Genomic DNA, 16573 nt, shown 5'->3' on the forward strand with positions numbered 1-16573 from the left:
CGCGACCTAAACTGGCCAATGACTGACCAATCACATGACCTAAACTGGCCAATGACTGACCTATCACACGACCGAAACTGGCCAAATGGGGCGCTGCGTACGAATAGAATATCGGCATATTGATACGGCATCCGTACGGATAGCCACTGCCTTTATTCAAACTGCTTTAAGGCTTGGAGGCTTTTATTTTGAAAAGCAAGTAATCGGAAACGTATTTTATCCAGTCCAACTTGACGTAATTAGTGGTTTTTCTTCCTCGTAAACACAGATAATCGATCGCGGTGTTTGCAGCAGCATCATGGGATGTGTTATCATTATCAGCAGCTTTTGGAGGAACTAAATGGGATCGAATTCATCTAAAAATCAGCCTATTTTCCTGAAGAATTCCCGTCGGTAGCGTCTTTTATCTCGGATTAGCCGTTTTTGTTGTTGTTGTCATTGTGTGATCATGGACATGTACGGGTACAGTGGGGTCTTCTTAGTGAGGAGATTTTTGGACAAAATGCCGTTTGAGGTCCTAAACATGACCGACATCAACAAAGCGAGTCCGCATGGATGCGATAACGGAGCCCTCACCGACCGGTTCGGGGTTTTGATCCAAGGTCTGCTGGCTATCATCGCCTTCAGTACGCTAATGTGTGAGTTAAACACCCACAACATGCACACAATCCACTTTAAAAAAAACTCTGCAACACTTTTACTCACACAAATCTGCTTTTATTTATCACGTGGCGTTGTGTTTACGTTCGTTCCCGCAGAGCTCCATCCGCCCAATACAAAACTTCATTGAAAACCAGTACGTTTTAGTGCTTTAGCTCACTTTTTTAGCTAGCTACAACGAATTTAGCATATTCTCTAACATATTCCAACTCAAACTCACATTCTGTCAAATTCGGCTTTGTAAACATCGCTTTAAAAGCAGATGTTAGACAGTTTTTCTTACATTATTCTGTAAACCTCTTTCCACGTCCGCATACATGGCCGTGATTGTGCCTGCTTGTGGTCAATGGGAGAAATCATTTAAAGACGCTTTTTTAATCAAACAATGCATAAGTAGTTGAATGTTTTGAAGCTGAAATGCTTAAATACATCTAATTGACCATGACTCGTAATCACATTGTACCCCGAATATATTTGTGTCTGACAGCATTCTGAAAACTTAAATAGCAATTTTTGTCAAGGAGGTTTTGCATCAACACACAAACAACAAAAAATACACACCCAAAATGACACATTACACACAAATAAACAGTAAAAACACACAATACAACGACAGCAACACAAAATGAAAGAAAATAATACGAAATGACACAAAAACAAAAAACAACTCAATTACACTAATTTACACTATGCACAATTGGCAATGTTTGTCAAGTAAGTTTCGCATGAACACACTAACAACAAAAAGACATGAAAAACACCCAAAATGACACATTACACACAAATAAACAGTTAAAACACACAAAACGACGACAGAAATACAAAATTATAGAAAATTAAACGAAATGACATCAAAAACACAAAAACATGAAAACAAGAATATACAAAAAACACACAAAACACCAGAAATGCAAAAAAACACATAAAATTTACAGAAAAAAGTCCTATCATGGTACCAAGAACAACAAAAATACACTAATTTACACTATACACAATTAGCAATGTTTGTCAAGGAAGTTTCGCATGAAGACATTCGTGATCCAAGAATCAGCAATGCTAGGTAGTAATAAACACGAGGTACACAAAAGAGCACACTCAGTTGGTATTTTTTATATTTCCATTAAAAAAGTGTGAAAAGATAATTTAACTATATTATGAGTATCATTCAACATGGGACGGGATGTTTTTTGTGCTAAAAGATGGTAGTCACATGAGTTTTACCATTTAAAAGTGGTGTGGGAGCTTGTCTCAGATAAATTCTGGGACACATCAGTAGTCTGTCTGGGTGGAGTCCTTCAATGGCATGTCTGCGGTTGTACCTGCGGGCGTCCTCTTCTCTAAAGCTGACTGCATACCTTGACCTGGGAGCATGTTATCATGGTGTTTGAACCCAACCAGGGTCCTTCTGCTTGACCTACATCCACTGGCTGCTTCTTTCAGCCACATCAGAGGCTGATTTAATTGTCTGTCGCAGAGCCTGACCATGTATCTCAAGAGCTTTGATCAGCCTAATGGTAGAAGAAGCCACGAAAACCTCGGCGTCCCACTTCAACTGGACAGACTTTTGCATTCCATCCTTGTCGTTGAGCGTTCACTGCTAGTTCTGTGTAGCGAATGTTAGCAGGGTTCTCACCATGACATTTTCACAGCGTAGGGGGATCGCAAGGAGTGCGAGCGCCGTAGGGGGGGTCAAGAGGCATCTTTTTGACATTTATTACCCTTTGACGGCCAAATTTTGTGAAGTTAGGTTAAAGTTTTTAGGCCAAGCTACCAGACTTAAAACGCCACTCACTTTGTTGTTGTTGTTGTCGTCGTTGAGTCACTACTGCTCTGTCATTCGTGAACAGATCGGGCTGAAATTTGGTAGCTATAATCTATTGATGTGTACGCATCGATGCCAGATTTTTGATTTGGGCTCCAGGGGGCCTCAAGAAGCTCCAAAAGAAAAAAATAATGAAAGTCGATTTCGAGTCATATATTACGACGGTTGGTTGTACCAAATCATTGGCAAATACCAATATATAAATGGGGCCCATTACTCTGTATGTGCGACGGGGGTGCTATTTTTCAAATGACTACTCCACCATTAATGCTCATTGAATTGGATGGTAATTTCACATTGATATTTTATAAGCAGATGTCAACACCCTCTATGAGACCTTTTTAAAGGGGGGAGGGGAGGGGCCCATTCATTTCCGGTAATTTCTAAATTTATCGGAACATAGTAGTGTGATATATCGTTTCAAAGGCAATTCAACGTAGATTATGATTTTAGGTCGCACAATTTCATTTGTTTTACTCGGTGGAACCGAGTTATGTCACTGAATTCTTGGGAACGCGGTACGTGCTATTCAGCACGGGCCCTGTCGTAGTTCATCAGAACTTGTTTTTACTGTGTTCGAAGGGCACAGCTTTTCTTAGTAACTGTTTAAGATAGTTAGTAATTTTATATTCTGATGTGATAATATTTTTTATGTATTATTCTAAGGTCTTCAATCTGGCGGGGGATGTTGATGACTATGTCTTCTTGTTTTAAATAAAACCATTACTACTGATGGTTTTGGCCTGAATGGAGGTCTTGAGTTCATGCTCTGACCTTGTGCATAGATAGTTTACATGTTTGGGTTTTCTCTTTCTCTGTCCTTGGTTTCCTCCCACAGACCAAACATGTAGTTGAGTACTTTGAGTACTGTTTAATTGAGCTCATTTTGACTTGTATTTGAGTATTTTATGTATTACTATGCGGCTGGCCTCCTTTTTGCTGCTGTAGCTTTTCGTCTTTTTGGGAATTTGATTTATTGCAGCGAACCTGTTTTTAGTTGGGATGAATTATTCAGCTGTAACTGCACCGTTTGCACCATTCGCTCTAACCGCTCTGAACACAAAGGCCATTGACTGACTTACTGACTGACTGAGGGAAACTTGTGATTCTCCAGCAGCTGACCTAAAGAATGTGGAGCGTCCTGTTAATAGATCCACATGCAGTCATTTTCCGTCTTTAAAAGTTCATTATTTGCTCAGAGGTTGTGTAAAAATCCCTTTTATTCTACTTCCCTGCTGACCTTTGACCTGATCGATGGTGTGACATCAGCCGGATCTTTCAGGCTCCAGCTATAGATCAATGAGCCCCAGCTCTGTTACTTATTAGCACAGGATCAATATTCAGCCCTGACTGTGGTTGTGTCATTCCTGGTCAAAGCGTGCACACCGCAGCATTATTTCAGTGCAGCTCATAGTGATAAGGCTCAGCTGTAATTGAGGAAAATGTCCCAATGCTTCCCTTTGCTCATCCATCAGGCACAGATATGAGAAACTGTTGGCCTGGGGGCCACTTGAGGCCCTCTGTCTGATTATGTGCGGTCCACAAGGTAAACATAAAATGACAAAAAAATGAAGAAAACTACAAAAACACACACAAATAACAGAAAAGTAAGCACAACAAAATCACAAAATGAGAGACGATGCAAAACAAAATGAGATCAGAAACACACAAAATGACAAAACACATAAAATGAGGAAAAATGTACTACATGATACCAAGAACAGACACAAAAAACACCCAAAATGACACCTTACACACAAAATGAGAGAATACACCAATTCCAGAAAAAAACACTCAAAATGACAGTAAAAACTCAAAAAACGACAGTAAAAACACACAAAACGACAGTAAAAAAACACAAAATGACAGTAAAAAAACACAAAATGACAGTAAAACACGCAAAACGACAGTAAAAACACACAAAACGACAGTAAAAACACACAAAACGACAGCAACAACACACAAAATGATAGTTAAAATACTAAAATGACAGTAAAATCATAAAACAAAAATGACAGTTAAAAATAAAACATCAAAAACACACAAAATGACAGTAAAAAAAACAACAACAACCCACTGACAGTAAAAACACACCAAACAACATCACAATTGCATATTAATGTCAATAATCATGCTCCGATTGTAAATAGTGACGTGAATTCTAATAAGGTGACTTTGGGATCAGATGATCATGTTTCTTACATGGAGCTATTTTTATGTGTTTCCTTCCTCTTACTGTGTAACTGCTGATAAACACTGGACATTTTATTACTCAATAGAATGATGAAGAAAGGCCAAAACAGTCTGATTTATTAGTTTAAATGTAAATAAAATGGTGTCATGTGACCACTCTGACCTCATTATACACATTCACATGTATTTAAGTAACCAGAGGATTCACTTTATTCTAGGGATGGGACGATACACAGAGTTCACCATACAATATTGTCATGATATTGTGTTTAGAAAATGGATTCGATCATATGATGATTTCACTAAAACATTATACAACTCTTGACGAAACACCTCATGACAATTTAATGTTGTGAGATATCGTCCCACCCTACTTTAAAGTGATGAGTGATGTTTGATGTTGTATGTGAAACTAATGGAGTGTAATTCATCTTTCTTTCTTTTTGCAGTGAAGAGGTTTCGAGAGCCTGTGGGAATCAGACGACCGTGGAGGATCTGGTGAGAAACTAAACCTCTCACTGTTATACAACGTTCTAAGACAGGGTTTTTCAACCTGGGGGTCGTGAGCCCATGTGGGGTCGCCTGGAATTTAAATGGGGTCACCTGAAATGTCTAGTAATTGATAAAAAAAAACTGAAAATGGAATTATTAAATGATTCCAATTAAATCTATCTATATATTATATTTATCTGTCCATCAAATCCTAATATAAATTCTTTCAGCGCTTCAAGATGACCATTCTTGTAATTGGCACTATATTAATAAAAGTTGATTTTATAAAATAATAATTTTTATAATTAAAACACAGCACACAATTTCAAACAACTCTATTCTATACCAGTGTTAACCAAATGTTATTGCCCCATTTTAGCTTTTATTTCTTATTGCAAGTACCACTTAGCTCATGTTATACATTATTATGTATAACATGTATTATTATTATTATTATTATGTCCAATACTAACCTTGAATTTTTCATTTATTTCTGATGTTTTGCTCGTTTCAGAACTTAAATTTCACCCTTTGTTGTATTTTAAAGAGTTGTGCCACAAATTATTATTTAAGGATGAGAAAAAAGTCTGTGTGCATGTAAAAAAAAAAAAAATCTATAATGTTAAAAAATAAACTGACAATTGTTTTTGTGTACCCCTAGGGGCACACGTACCCCAATTTGGGAACCACTGTTCTATACTTTCACTTTCTCAAATATAAATTTCGTTGAAATAAAATGCAATGTGGTGTAATTTGTCAAAAACTAATTCTAGGAAGGAGAAAAAACCGTCCTTGGGGTCCCCAAAAAATGGGGCCACAATCCAAAAAAAAAGGTTGAGAACCACTGCTTTTAGGATATCCAACATGGAGTGAAACCCTTGTGTCCTGTGGTGTGTTGTCTAGGTTTTACGACACGTCTAAACAGGCCATCGGAGCGCTCTTCATCCACTTCGCCAACGTCTTCCTCTCCACGCTGACCAAAGAGGACCCCTGCTCTCTGTGAGTCCTCATCTAGTCACATCAAACCATCAATCACAGGACGTGCCCCTCATCACTCAGCATTTTCTCCTTAAAGCTATCTGATGAATTTCCTCCTGGATGCCACGCTGGGAATGCTGGTCATCTGCGTGGCCATCAAGCTGGTGTCCAAACTGGTGGAGTACAAGCAGTGGACGCTGTTGGTGTTTGGAGAATACGGTAGGAGAACAACTGTGGTGTTCACTGCTTTTGTTATTTATTTATTTAACTAGTACAGTGTATGTATTCATATAGTGGGAGGAGCTTAAGTAGAGTTGTCAATTATGGCCAAATGAGTATGTGTTTGAAGGTTGGATGTACAAAGATGTGTACATACTCTGTAGTGTTATTAAGGGGTTTATTTGTGGGTGCAAAGTAAAATAGCGTGTGTGATTTCCCTGGTTTTTAATTCTATGGGACATGTACATGATAAATGTGTTTGTTGTTTTTTTTACTCATTTTTATATATTTTTCTGTAATCTATGTTTTTCTTTCTGTTGTGTTTTTGTGCATTTTTTGTATAATTATTGTTTTTTGTTGCCATTGTAGTGTGATTCTGGAGTCATTTTGTGTATTTTTGGAGCCTTTTGCTATAGGGATAGTGCATTTCTGTTGTTGTTTTGTGTACTTTTTGTATAAATATTGTTTTTTGTTTTATTTTACTCATTTAGTATATTTTATTATAAATATCGTGTGTGTGTGTGACCTGGTTTGCAATGTGGGACTCTCTCTATCTCCTCCATTCGTTCCCACACACACACGCGCGTACGCACATCAGGCGACACAGTATCGTCATGACCCGGAACCGGAAGTTGCGCAAATGAACGTTTTCAACGTTTTGCTATAATGATACACACACACGTGGTATTTGGAAGCCGTTGACTAAGTTTCAGGTCGAACAAATACCGCGTCGGGGAGATATTTGCTCCACACACACACGCACGCACGCACGCACGCACGCACGCAGACCTTGTTTACTTTATAGATAGATTGTTTTAATTCATTCTTAAAGATAACAGAGAGCTGTGTTATAAATGGGAGTTTGAAGAAATCTGTCTAGGGCTGGGTAATTTTTGATAACTACAAAAACACACACAAATAACAGAAAAGTAAGCATCACAAAATGAGAGAATATACATTTCAAAATAAGACCAGAAAAGCTTGTGTTTGCAGAATTTGGTGTTATAAATGGGAGTTTGAAGAATTCAGTATAGGGCTGGGCCATTTTGCCTAATATAAAAAAAAATCTGACTTTTTTTTTTTTTTTTTAAAGCAAACGTTGATTTTTGATAAATTTTTTTCAATGCACTTAAAAATGACTGCAGACATTAGATATATTCTCAAAAGTGCAACGTCATTGCTGATTGTTCTCAAGAGTTAAAATGCATAGAACAATCCCAAAAATAAAAAGTAAATGATTCTCTGTCATTCAGCAATTTCAAGCTTTAACCCACATTTAAGCAAAAGTGCAACAGCGCCTTCACAGTAGCTTCATTTTTCTGATTAAGAAATCAGATAACTACATATTTTATAACATTACAATTATTCAAATAATAAACTCTTTCCTTAGCATCTCAGCACATAGTGTGAATAAAAAAATGAAACATGCCTGTAGCACACATATAGCCTACACAAAGGTAAACACATGTAAACAAAGAGGGGGCGGGGTCACATCACGCTACGGTAACCCATAAGGACGGAACGCCAAAAAGTCTGAAAAAACTGTGGTGGAAAAAAAATACAAATATTTATCTATTTTTTTAAAACTCGAAATTGCAAAATAAAAATCGTTTTTATCTACAAATTTGATACATCGATTAAATCAATTTTTTGCTCAGCACTAATTCAGTGTCTCACTAGTTCTTTTAGTGGCCACCAGAGGGAGCTGTAGACTGAAGATAAGACAATAACAACTTTAAAACAAACTCATTGTATGCATAATATATGTATATTAGGTTTGATTTTATTAGCTTTTCATTCTTTTTTGTTTTAAATTAAAGTTTTTTTTAAATTATTTTCAAGTATTTGAAAATTCCACTTTTTAGAACTTACATCTTAAACTTATTTGAAGTTGTCAGAGACAATAATGTTTTTTTTAATTTTTTTCATTCATTTATTTTTAAACTGACATAATATATGCTTCACAGATCAATAAATCAAGGATTTTTTATTATTATTATTATTATTTTTTTTTAAAAAGGATGTAAGTCGTTACGGATACTCTAAATTATCATTATCCGCTTTAAGTTTAATCAAACTAAGAAATTAGTTTATATATTAGTTTATGAATCAATGAAAACAATAAATGAGCTTAAACAACAATATAATGTGCAATATGAATAGAGAATATTATGATTGAATTGTTCACAAAGCACAGACTTATATTTAAATACGCTATATTCATGCTTTTCTGGATTTTTTTTGTATACTTTCTAAAACAAATGTGTTTGTGTATTAAAATAAAAAGCAGCACTCGGTACAGATTGTTATTGTGTATCTAGAGATGTTTTAATCTGAGTGCTGGTGTTTAATTCTGAGGGTCCTGCAGGTGACCCTCCTCAGGCAGCAGCGTGGCTCGGTCAGTGTGGGATCTACATGCTCATCATGGTTCTGGAGAAAGGCGTGATCAGCCTGGTGCTGCTCATCCCTGGATGGTCCAAAGTAAGAAAAACACTCACAAGATCAAATTATAGCATTAGGGGATCCAAAACTTCAACCTTTCACCCTTGACTGGGAAACTTTTCACACTCAGCAAGACTCTTATTTTGAAACAGGAAGTGCACCTTGTGTAATTTCCTGTTGCCTCATTCGACTGAAAACTTGACAAAGCAGAAACTAGTGAGCTGATGAAGATTTGAGTTGGTGTCAGGTGTTTCATACCTCATGTGCTGATGTCTGTGCTTCAGTTACAGGGAGTACATTAAAAACACACAGAATGACAGTAAAAGCACACAAAATAATGGTAAAAACATACAAAATGACAGTAAAAACACACAAAATCACAGTACAAAATACACAAAATAACAAAAAACACATAAAATAACAGTAAAAACACACAAAATGGAAATAGGAACACACAAATTCACAAAAACAAAACACACCAAATGAGCTTAGCGGATCCAAAACCCCAACTATTCACCCTTTCTGGGAAGCGCACCAAAAGCTTTTATTTTGAAACAGGAAGTGCACCTTCTGTCACCTTATCCTGTCGCCTCATTCGACTGAAAACAAAGCAGAAACCATGTGAGCTGGATACGCTTTTAGTTGATCAGGTGTTTCTCACCTCAATGTTGTGATGTATGTGCTTCAGTTACAGGAAGTGTTGCTAGGCTACATCGCTAACCCTCAGCTGGAGCTGGCGCTGGTCATGCTCATCGTGCCTTTTATCGTCAATGTGAGTTTTTTGATTTGTTTAATATCCTCTACCTCGTCTGTTGTGCCGTGTGGTTAAATGGGCGTGTCCTGCTCTAGTCCATTATGTTCTGGGTGGTGGACAGTTTGATGATGAGGAAGTACAAGACGATGAAGAGCCTGGACGACTCCTACGACAGCTCAGTGAAGAAGAAGAAGGAAGACGACGAAGAATCACGGGTGAGAGTCAAACGTCACATACTGCTGAGTCATGCTTTTATATATTTTAAATAAATAGATGAAATAAAATATGAATATAAATATCAAATATTGTTCTTAAATAAATAATGTAAAATTAACATAAATAAAATAAATGTAGCATGTGACAGTGCTGGTAATAATTGTAAAGTTTTTTTTTTTGTGATAAAAATTAAGTTAGTGATTCATTGGGACATTATTTAAAACATTAACACTAAATAAATAATGTTTTGTTCAGATACAATAATTTTTTGAAAAATATATTAATTTGATTTATTAAATTATGTAATTAAATATATATTATTCCATAAAAATAAAATGTATATATATATTAAAACATAAAAAATTAAGTATATATTATAATATATTGGGCATACACCATAAATATATCTATTGCCCATAAATAAATACAAATATTTTTTCATGATTTAAACAATGATGCAATAAAGGGTCTTGACACATTTTGGTGTTGGAAATTATTCTAGAAATGTTTATTAAATAATGATCAACATTGTATTAAAGTTGCAAAATAACATTAATTCCATGAGAAATGTAAAGAACTAATATTTAAATGTTTTTTAGGGTCATTTTAGTGGTTTTGTGGTTGTTTTAGGAGTCATTTTGTGAGATTTTCTGTAATTTTGTGTTTTTTTGGTGTCATTTCGTGTGTTGCAATTTTGTGTTTTTGTTGTTCATATCTTTTTGTAGAATTTTTGTTTGTTTGGAGTTATTTTGTGTGTTTTTAAAATCATTTTGTGCAATTTTGTATTTTTTTTGGAGTCATTTTGTACTTTTTTGTTGACATTTGTGTATTTTGGGATTAATTTTTAGTGTTTTTTTGGTTGTTTTACATGTTTTATTATGCATGTTTTTGTGAGATAATCTGTTTTTCTGAGTCATTTTGTGTGTTGTTGCAATTTTGTGTTTTTTGTTGTTTGTATCTTTTTGGAGTTATTTTGTGTGTTTTTTTTTTGTCAATTTGTAAATTTTTTGTTGTGTATTATGGAGTCATTTTGTGAGATATTCTGTAATTTAGTGTGTTTTTCAAGTCATTTTTTGTGTTGTTGTTATTTTGTGTTGAAAAAAAAATAATAATTTTGTGCATTTTTGTTGGAATTTTCTGTAATATATGTAATTTGGAGTTGTTTAATTTGTGTATTTTTTGTAGTATTGTGTGTTTTTGGACACATTTTGTGTATTGTTTTCCTTTTTTCTTATTTTTGCACATTTACTTCCAGGGCCAAATGTGGCCCCCGTACCACCAGTTGCTAACATCTGCTTTAGAGCTCTTTATATCTAATGAGTATAAAACACTGGATTTTCTACAGTTAAGAAAGCGTTTGTGTGAAGACGTCTGAAATGGCCACGCCCTTCGAGGGTCGGAAAATCCAGAGCTTGAGTGACTCACTGGATGTTTGAGACATTACATTAGTTTGATTTAATAAAAAACATCCGTCGACAAACATAGAGGTGACCGTTTCATTTCTTCAAATGTTTTAAAAGTGTGTGAAAAAAGTGGTGTTGGTGAGCGTTCAAACTGTGTGTCAGCTGCACCTGTTGTTGTGGGGGGAGGGGAAACACACACACACACACACACACACAGATGTTTCCCCTCTGACCTCAACAAACCCATGAGGTTATGTGAGTCTGTGTTTCTGAGCTCTTGCAGTCGTTCCACAGGCCTCTCACTGTTCATCCAGCGCATGCCGTTACTTTTTCCCGTCCCTTTAGGAAAAGCCCCGCCCCCGCTGTTGTGCTCGACCCCTCCGTGTTTATCTCATCTGCTCCAAAGCCATAAATCAGGCCTTCATCAGAAGAAGAAAAGTGACATTTAGGATCTGTCCGCAAGCTGATGTTATGGAAAACAGAGTGAAGAGGAGGAGGAGGAAGGCAGACAGAGGAGCATTGACACTGACGGGGTCTCTGAGGGGCCGAGATAAAGTTAATGAAGAGACTCATTAATCACACAGTACTGCTCATTTTTATCATTGTTAGATTTCAGATCTTTCTTTTTAATCAGTCTACTTTGGTTAGTATTAGCTTTAGTTGGGTGTTTATAGATATTGGAAAGATAGTGTCACCTTCCCTGTCTTGCGTAGCTTCTTTTGCACCCCTCAAACCATCTATCTTCTCTATAATCTCACAAATAATGATACGAACAAATAATTCTACAGTAATGTCTTCATTTACATTTAACCAAAGTTTGGACTGTGGCCACTTCCTTTCTCCTCATTCATCCCAGACTTTACCGGGTTTGATGGTTTCACACACGTGGAAGAGCAACATGTGGAGGTTTATATTCCCATAAATGTCACAACGATCATGGAATTTCTCTCCGTGGAGATCCAAATCCTTGCTGCTTCACGGCTGCTAATGGACACATATTTTCCACTTTATGCTGCGAACGCCAGCCTAAAGTTCTCAGGGGATCCTGAGGCGTTCCCAGGCCAGGCGAGAGACATGGTCTGTCCACCCTGAACGCCTCACCAGGGAGGTGTTCTAATCAGGTGCCCGAGCCATCTCATCTGACTCTTCACGATGCAGAGGAGCAGCTGCTCTACTCCGAGCTACATTTGGATGACTGGGCTTCTCACCCTATCTCTAATGCTGCACCAGACGCTTTTCGGACGTCAAAATCGCACCTAACGCCCCTAGTTGGACACCTGTGCTCATTCAATCAGACGCTCTTCGACCTTCGGTGACAAGCATCCAAACAAGTTGGGAAGAGAGCGCGTTGGGTGCGTTTTGGGGAGGGGCTTTTCTGTTGCTGGTGAAAAGTTTAAATGACTTACCAGAGAAACTAACCTCCTCACTAATCCTCCAACCAAGGTCCTTTCTGTTCCTGTCTAGATAGTAATAGTCCGCTGGGTTATACAGCATAGTTGTGTTGGCTTCCTGTTGTCATCTGGGTCCTACTGTCCTGTCTCGGAATGCGTCACTACGTCACTGTTGGGGAAAGCTCCTGATTGGTTGACGCGCCGCGATTCCAGCCAAAAGTTCAACAATCCCAACTCTAGCATCAGCAGCGCTAGAGGCGCCGAACGCACGTCAAAAGCTTGAAATCTCAAAACACGTGTAAAGCTTCAAAATGCGCTGCACCGGAGGCGCGGGACGGGCAGCGGGACCTAGAAGCGCGTCCACCGTATATTGTGTATGTAAACCTGATGTTGTTGATGCTTTGGATGCGTTTGGTGTGAACGTGCCATCAGGGAGAGCCCAGCCACCCTACGGAGGAAACTCATTTCGCCCGCTTGTACCCCCAATCTTGTTTTTTCGGTCATGACACAAAGTTCGTGACCGTAGGTGAGGGTAGGAACGTAGATCAACCTGTAAACCATAAGCTTTGCCTTTCGGCATCACTGCAGACGCCGCACCAATCTGCCTGTCGATCTCCCACTCCATCCTTTTCCCTCACTTGTGAACAAGACCCTGTGGTACTTGAACTCCTTCACTTGGGGCAGGACCTCATCCCCAACCAGAGAAGGCACTCCACCTTTTTTCGGTCGAGAACCATGGACTCTCATTTGGAGATGTTGATTCTCATCCCGGCCGCTTCACACTCGGCTGCAAATTAATCTAGTGAGAGCTGAAGGTCAAAAAGCAGTGACCCAATCCTGAAGCCACCAAACTGGACCCCCTCAATGCCCCGGATGAACAGAGTCGGTGACAAAGGGCAGCCCTGGTGGAGTCCAACCCTCACTGGAAACCAGTCTGACTTACTGCTAGGCAATGTAGACCAGGCTCTGAATCTGGTTGTACAAGGAAGGAACAGCCCAATTTTAGCAAGAGTGAAATTCAAAATTTTGTAAAAAAAATTCAGTTGTTAAAATAAAAATCAGATATTTACTAAACAACATCTACACTACACCTCAAAGATGTTGTCTTGGTTTTAATGAACATTGAACATGTATTCAGCAAGAATTTGCAAATAAATTGTTTACAACACTGTTTAAAGTCAAACATTTTGATGCACTGTAGGATCAGTTTTTAATAAATCAAAAATCTGCGTGTCTCATTAGTGTTGGACAGTCTGAAGATGAGCTGTAGCACGTTTGCTGTCATTTGAGCAAACATCGTGGGAGAAGAAAGTTTAATAAGTTTTACAAATTTTGAAAGAAAAACCCCACAGTGATGGACTTCATAATTTGCAATAGGTTTAAATGTACAAAAGTTTCTTCAGTATTGGGGCTACATTTTGGTGAAAGTTGCAAATCTGTAACACATGTGGTTGATTTGTTGTGAATTTCTTCAAAATTGTGAAATTTCGAGTCTTGCCGTAGCTTAGATCTCTCTGGTCCCTAATTAAACAGCATCAAGTATTGTATTAAAATGGAATTGGAACAAAAGCTTATCGCTGTTGTGTTGTGGGCGGGGCTTAAATGGCTGTTTTAATGTTGGTAGTGGCTATCCGTACGGTTGCGGTATCAATATACCGACATTCTATCCGTACGTAGCGCCCCTCATTGGCCAGTTTAGGTCACGTGACTAAGACTAAACCTAAGATGCTACGCACGTGTACTTCGGTAACCGTACCAATAGCACCAGGGGTTGTTCGTACGGCAACCGTACGATTAGATACTTTCTTTAATGTTTGACCTTTGACCTAACGACTGACAACAATGGGAATGTTCCAGGTGCTGCTGATGGTGGAGAGCGACACCGAGGAGGCGTCTGAAGGAGAGGAGGAGCCTAACCCCAGTGTGCACTACTCAGGCGGACCGCTGAGACCCAGCTGGGTGATGGTGTGAGGGCGATGACGATGACCTACAACCATCTTCATCCAACCGTCAACAACACGCTCAATAAACAACACCAAAGTCTTTCCATCTTTTTGAATGTGAACACTTGAGCCTGAGCTGCTTTCTTCATCTGCGTCCAAGCTTGACTGTGTGTTGTATGCATGTGCAGCAATGCATTGTGGGTAACTCAGAGATCACAAGCTGACGCACCTGCAAACTTAGAGCTTCATAAGTGCGTGTGGGGACTTTTTGGGGGCGTTGAGGCTTTAAAGAGTGTGTGATCGTTTCTCTTTGAAAAAGGAGTGAAAGTGGACACATCAAAGCCTAATGTAACCACTTCACTTTCTCCGTTTTTAATCAGACATTCCTGCTCCGCCTGCCTCCGGCTGTTTACTTTAATTTAATAGAATGATTAACTTTTATAATCGAATGCGTTTCTTTATTTTCCTAATCTAGATGCTTAATGACTGCTGCATCACATTTACAGTTTTACACACGGAGCCAAGAAATAATAACACTTAGTTATCGAATAATAACACTATTTATCTCAAAGAAAAGTTTTGAAAAAGAAGAGAAAAAAAATAGGCAAATGTCGATGTTCTCTTCAGAGCTAGATCACAGGATAGTTTAGGGTTACGGTATTTACCATACTTCATCGACCACAAATTCTTCTGTCCTGTTGGTTTTTTTGTTTTTGAATTAATTTTTTGAATTTTTCTTTAACTTTCAGATCCAAAAAACCTCACAAAATGATTGTCATTTAAATACCTGCAATACTCCTACTTATGTTTGCATTTATTTGATGTTTCTTCTTTATTTCATGGTGACTGGAGCTCCTGACCATATAAGGACTTCCTGATCTTTAACTCTCTCAATAAAATGCTGTTTTTCCTAATTTTTTCAAACTTCATAAGAGAAAAAAATATACTTTTAATTTGACACTTTGGTGAAAAAATAGAAAGATAAATGTTCTTCTTTCTTCTAATTAGCATTGAGACATTATGAACTGATGAACCAAGGATTAAACATTTCTCTCCATCTTTGATCTGAATCATTCCTACTGTTACAGCACTTTTGTATTTTGGTAATTTCTGATTAATACTTGATTAAATCTAATGTGTTCCAGTCTGTGGGTGAGGAGGGTGTCTCATGCTAGCGCGCCTTGTTTTTGTTGATATTATAAAAGTGTTAAAGGTGATACATTCCATCTGTAATGATTTTATTCAGTATTCCTGTTTTTTTTTTTTTTTGTAAGCCAAACACACATAAATGTAAATAAAGCGATTGATAAGTATGTATATTCCACATTTGTGTGATGAATATAGAAAAACCAATGAGACAATCTTATTCTTTGGTGGTGAATTCCTACGAGAATTGGACCAATGACAGACGACCTGGGCGGAACATGACTGCTGCACACCTGTGTGGGTGGTCTCCCTGGTAACCAGGTGGGCTTTGCCAACCCTTCCTTTTACCCAAATTAAACAAAGCACTTAAATTCTTCAAATTGTGAAATTTTGTGAAAGTTTATGGTAAAAACTACAATACACAGTGCTAGAGAAAAATATTTATTTCTACGATCTTTAGTCAAAAATATAAAGTTGCGTCTCAGGAACGTTCACATATTGAAAAATATTTTACAAAGTAAAAGCTCTCTTTTATTCTGGTTATTAAATCATTAACTGCATAAAAAATATTTTGTGCTAATTTTTCAACCATGTATAGTTGGCTTACTTAAAAAGTGAATCCCCTTCAAAATAAAAGCACTTAAAAAATTGCTTAGGCCAGTGTTTTTCAACCTTGGGGTCACCTGGCATTAAAATGGGGTCACTTAAAATGTCTAGTAATTGCTAAAAAAACAAAACAAAAACAATTTAGGTAAAAAAATGGATTACAATTTTTGGAAATATTATTCTTTTTCAAATACACATCACACAATACACATCAAATAACTGTATCCTATACTTAACCTTTCTCAAATATAAATCTAGTTTCTCTGGGGTTGCTGAACATTTGTGATAAAGGGTGACAACTCAAAAAA

General features: G+C 37.5%; 1 protein-coding gene across 1 annotated transcript; it reads left to right on the forward strand.

Annotated features, from left to right (window-relative positions):
• The first annotated feature begins 219 nt into the window (after positions 1–219).
• On the forward strand, positions 220–15789 carry tmem110l (transmembrane protein 110, like). The gene is made up of 8 exons (XM_028449771.1): positions 220–638; positions 5125–5173; positions 6071–6166; positions 6243–6364; positions 8733–8845; positions 9495–9578; positions 9656–9775; positions 14428–15789. The coding sequence occupies exons 1-8, from the start codon at positions 449–451 to the stop codon at positions 14539–14541; spliced, it is 888 nt and encodes a 295-aa protein (XP_028305572.1). The 5' UTR covers positions 220–448; the 3' UTR covers positions 14542–15789.
• Positions 15790–16573: the final 784 nt, after the last annotated feature.

Source organism: Gouania willdenowi, chromosome 6 (assembly GCF_900634775.1).
Source record: "Gouania willdenowi chromosome 6, fGouWil2.1, whole genome shotgun sequence".
NCBI classification, from domain to species: Eukaryota; Metazoa; Chordata; class Actinopteri; order Blenniiformes; family Gobiesocidae; genus Gouania; species Gouania willdenowi.

Excerpts from the sequence above, each read along its gene's own strand:
- tmem110l (XM_028449771.1), top strand. The coding sequence starts at position 449 with ATGGACATGTACGGGTACAGTGGGGTCTTCTTAGTGAGGAGATTTTTG. Across the intron at positions 5,174-6,070 it reads AGACGACCGTGGAGGATCTG|GTTTTACGACACGTCTAAAC; the intron begins GTGAGAAACTAA and ends TGTGTTGTCTAG. Across the intron at positions 9,776-14,427 it reads AAGACGACGAAGAATCACGG|GTGCTGCTGATGGTGGAGAG; the intron begins GTGAGAGTCAAA and ends GGAATGTTCCAG.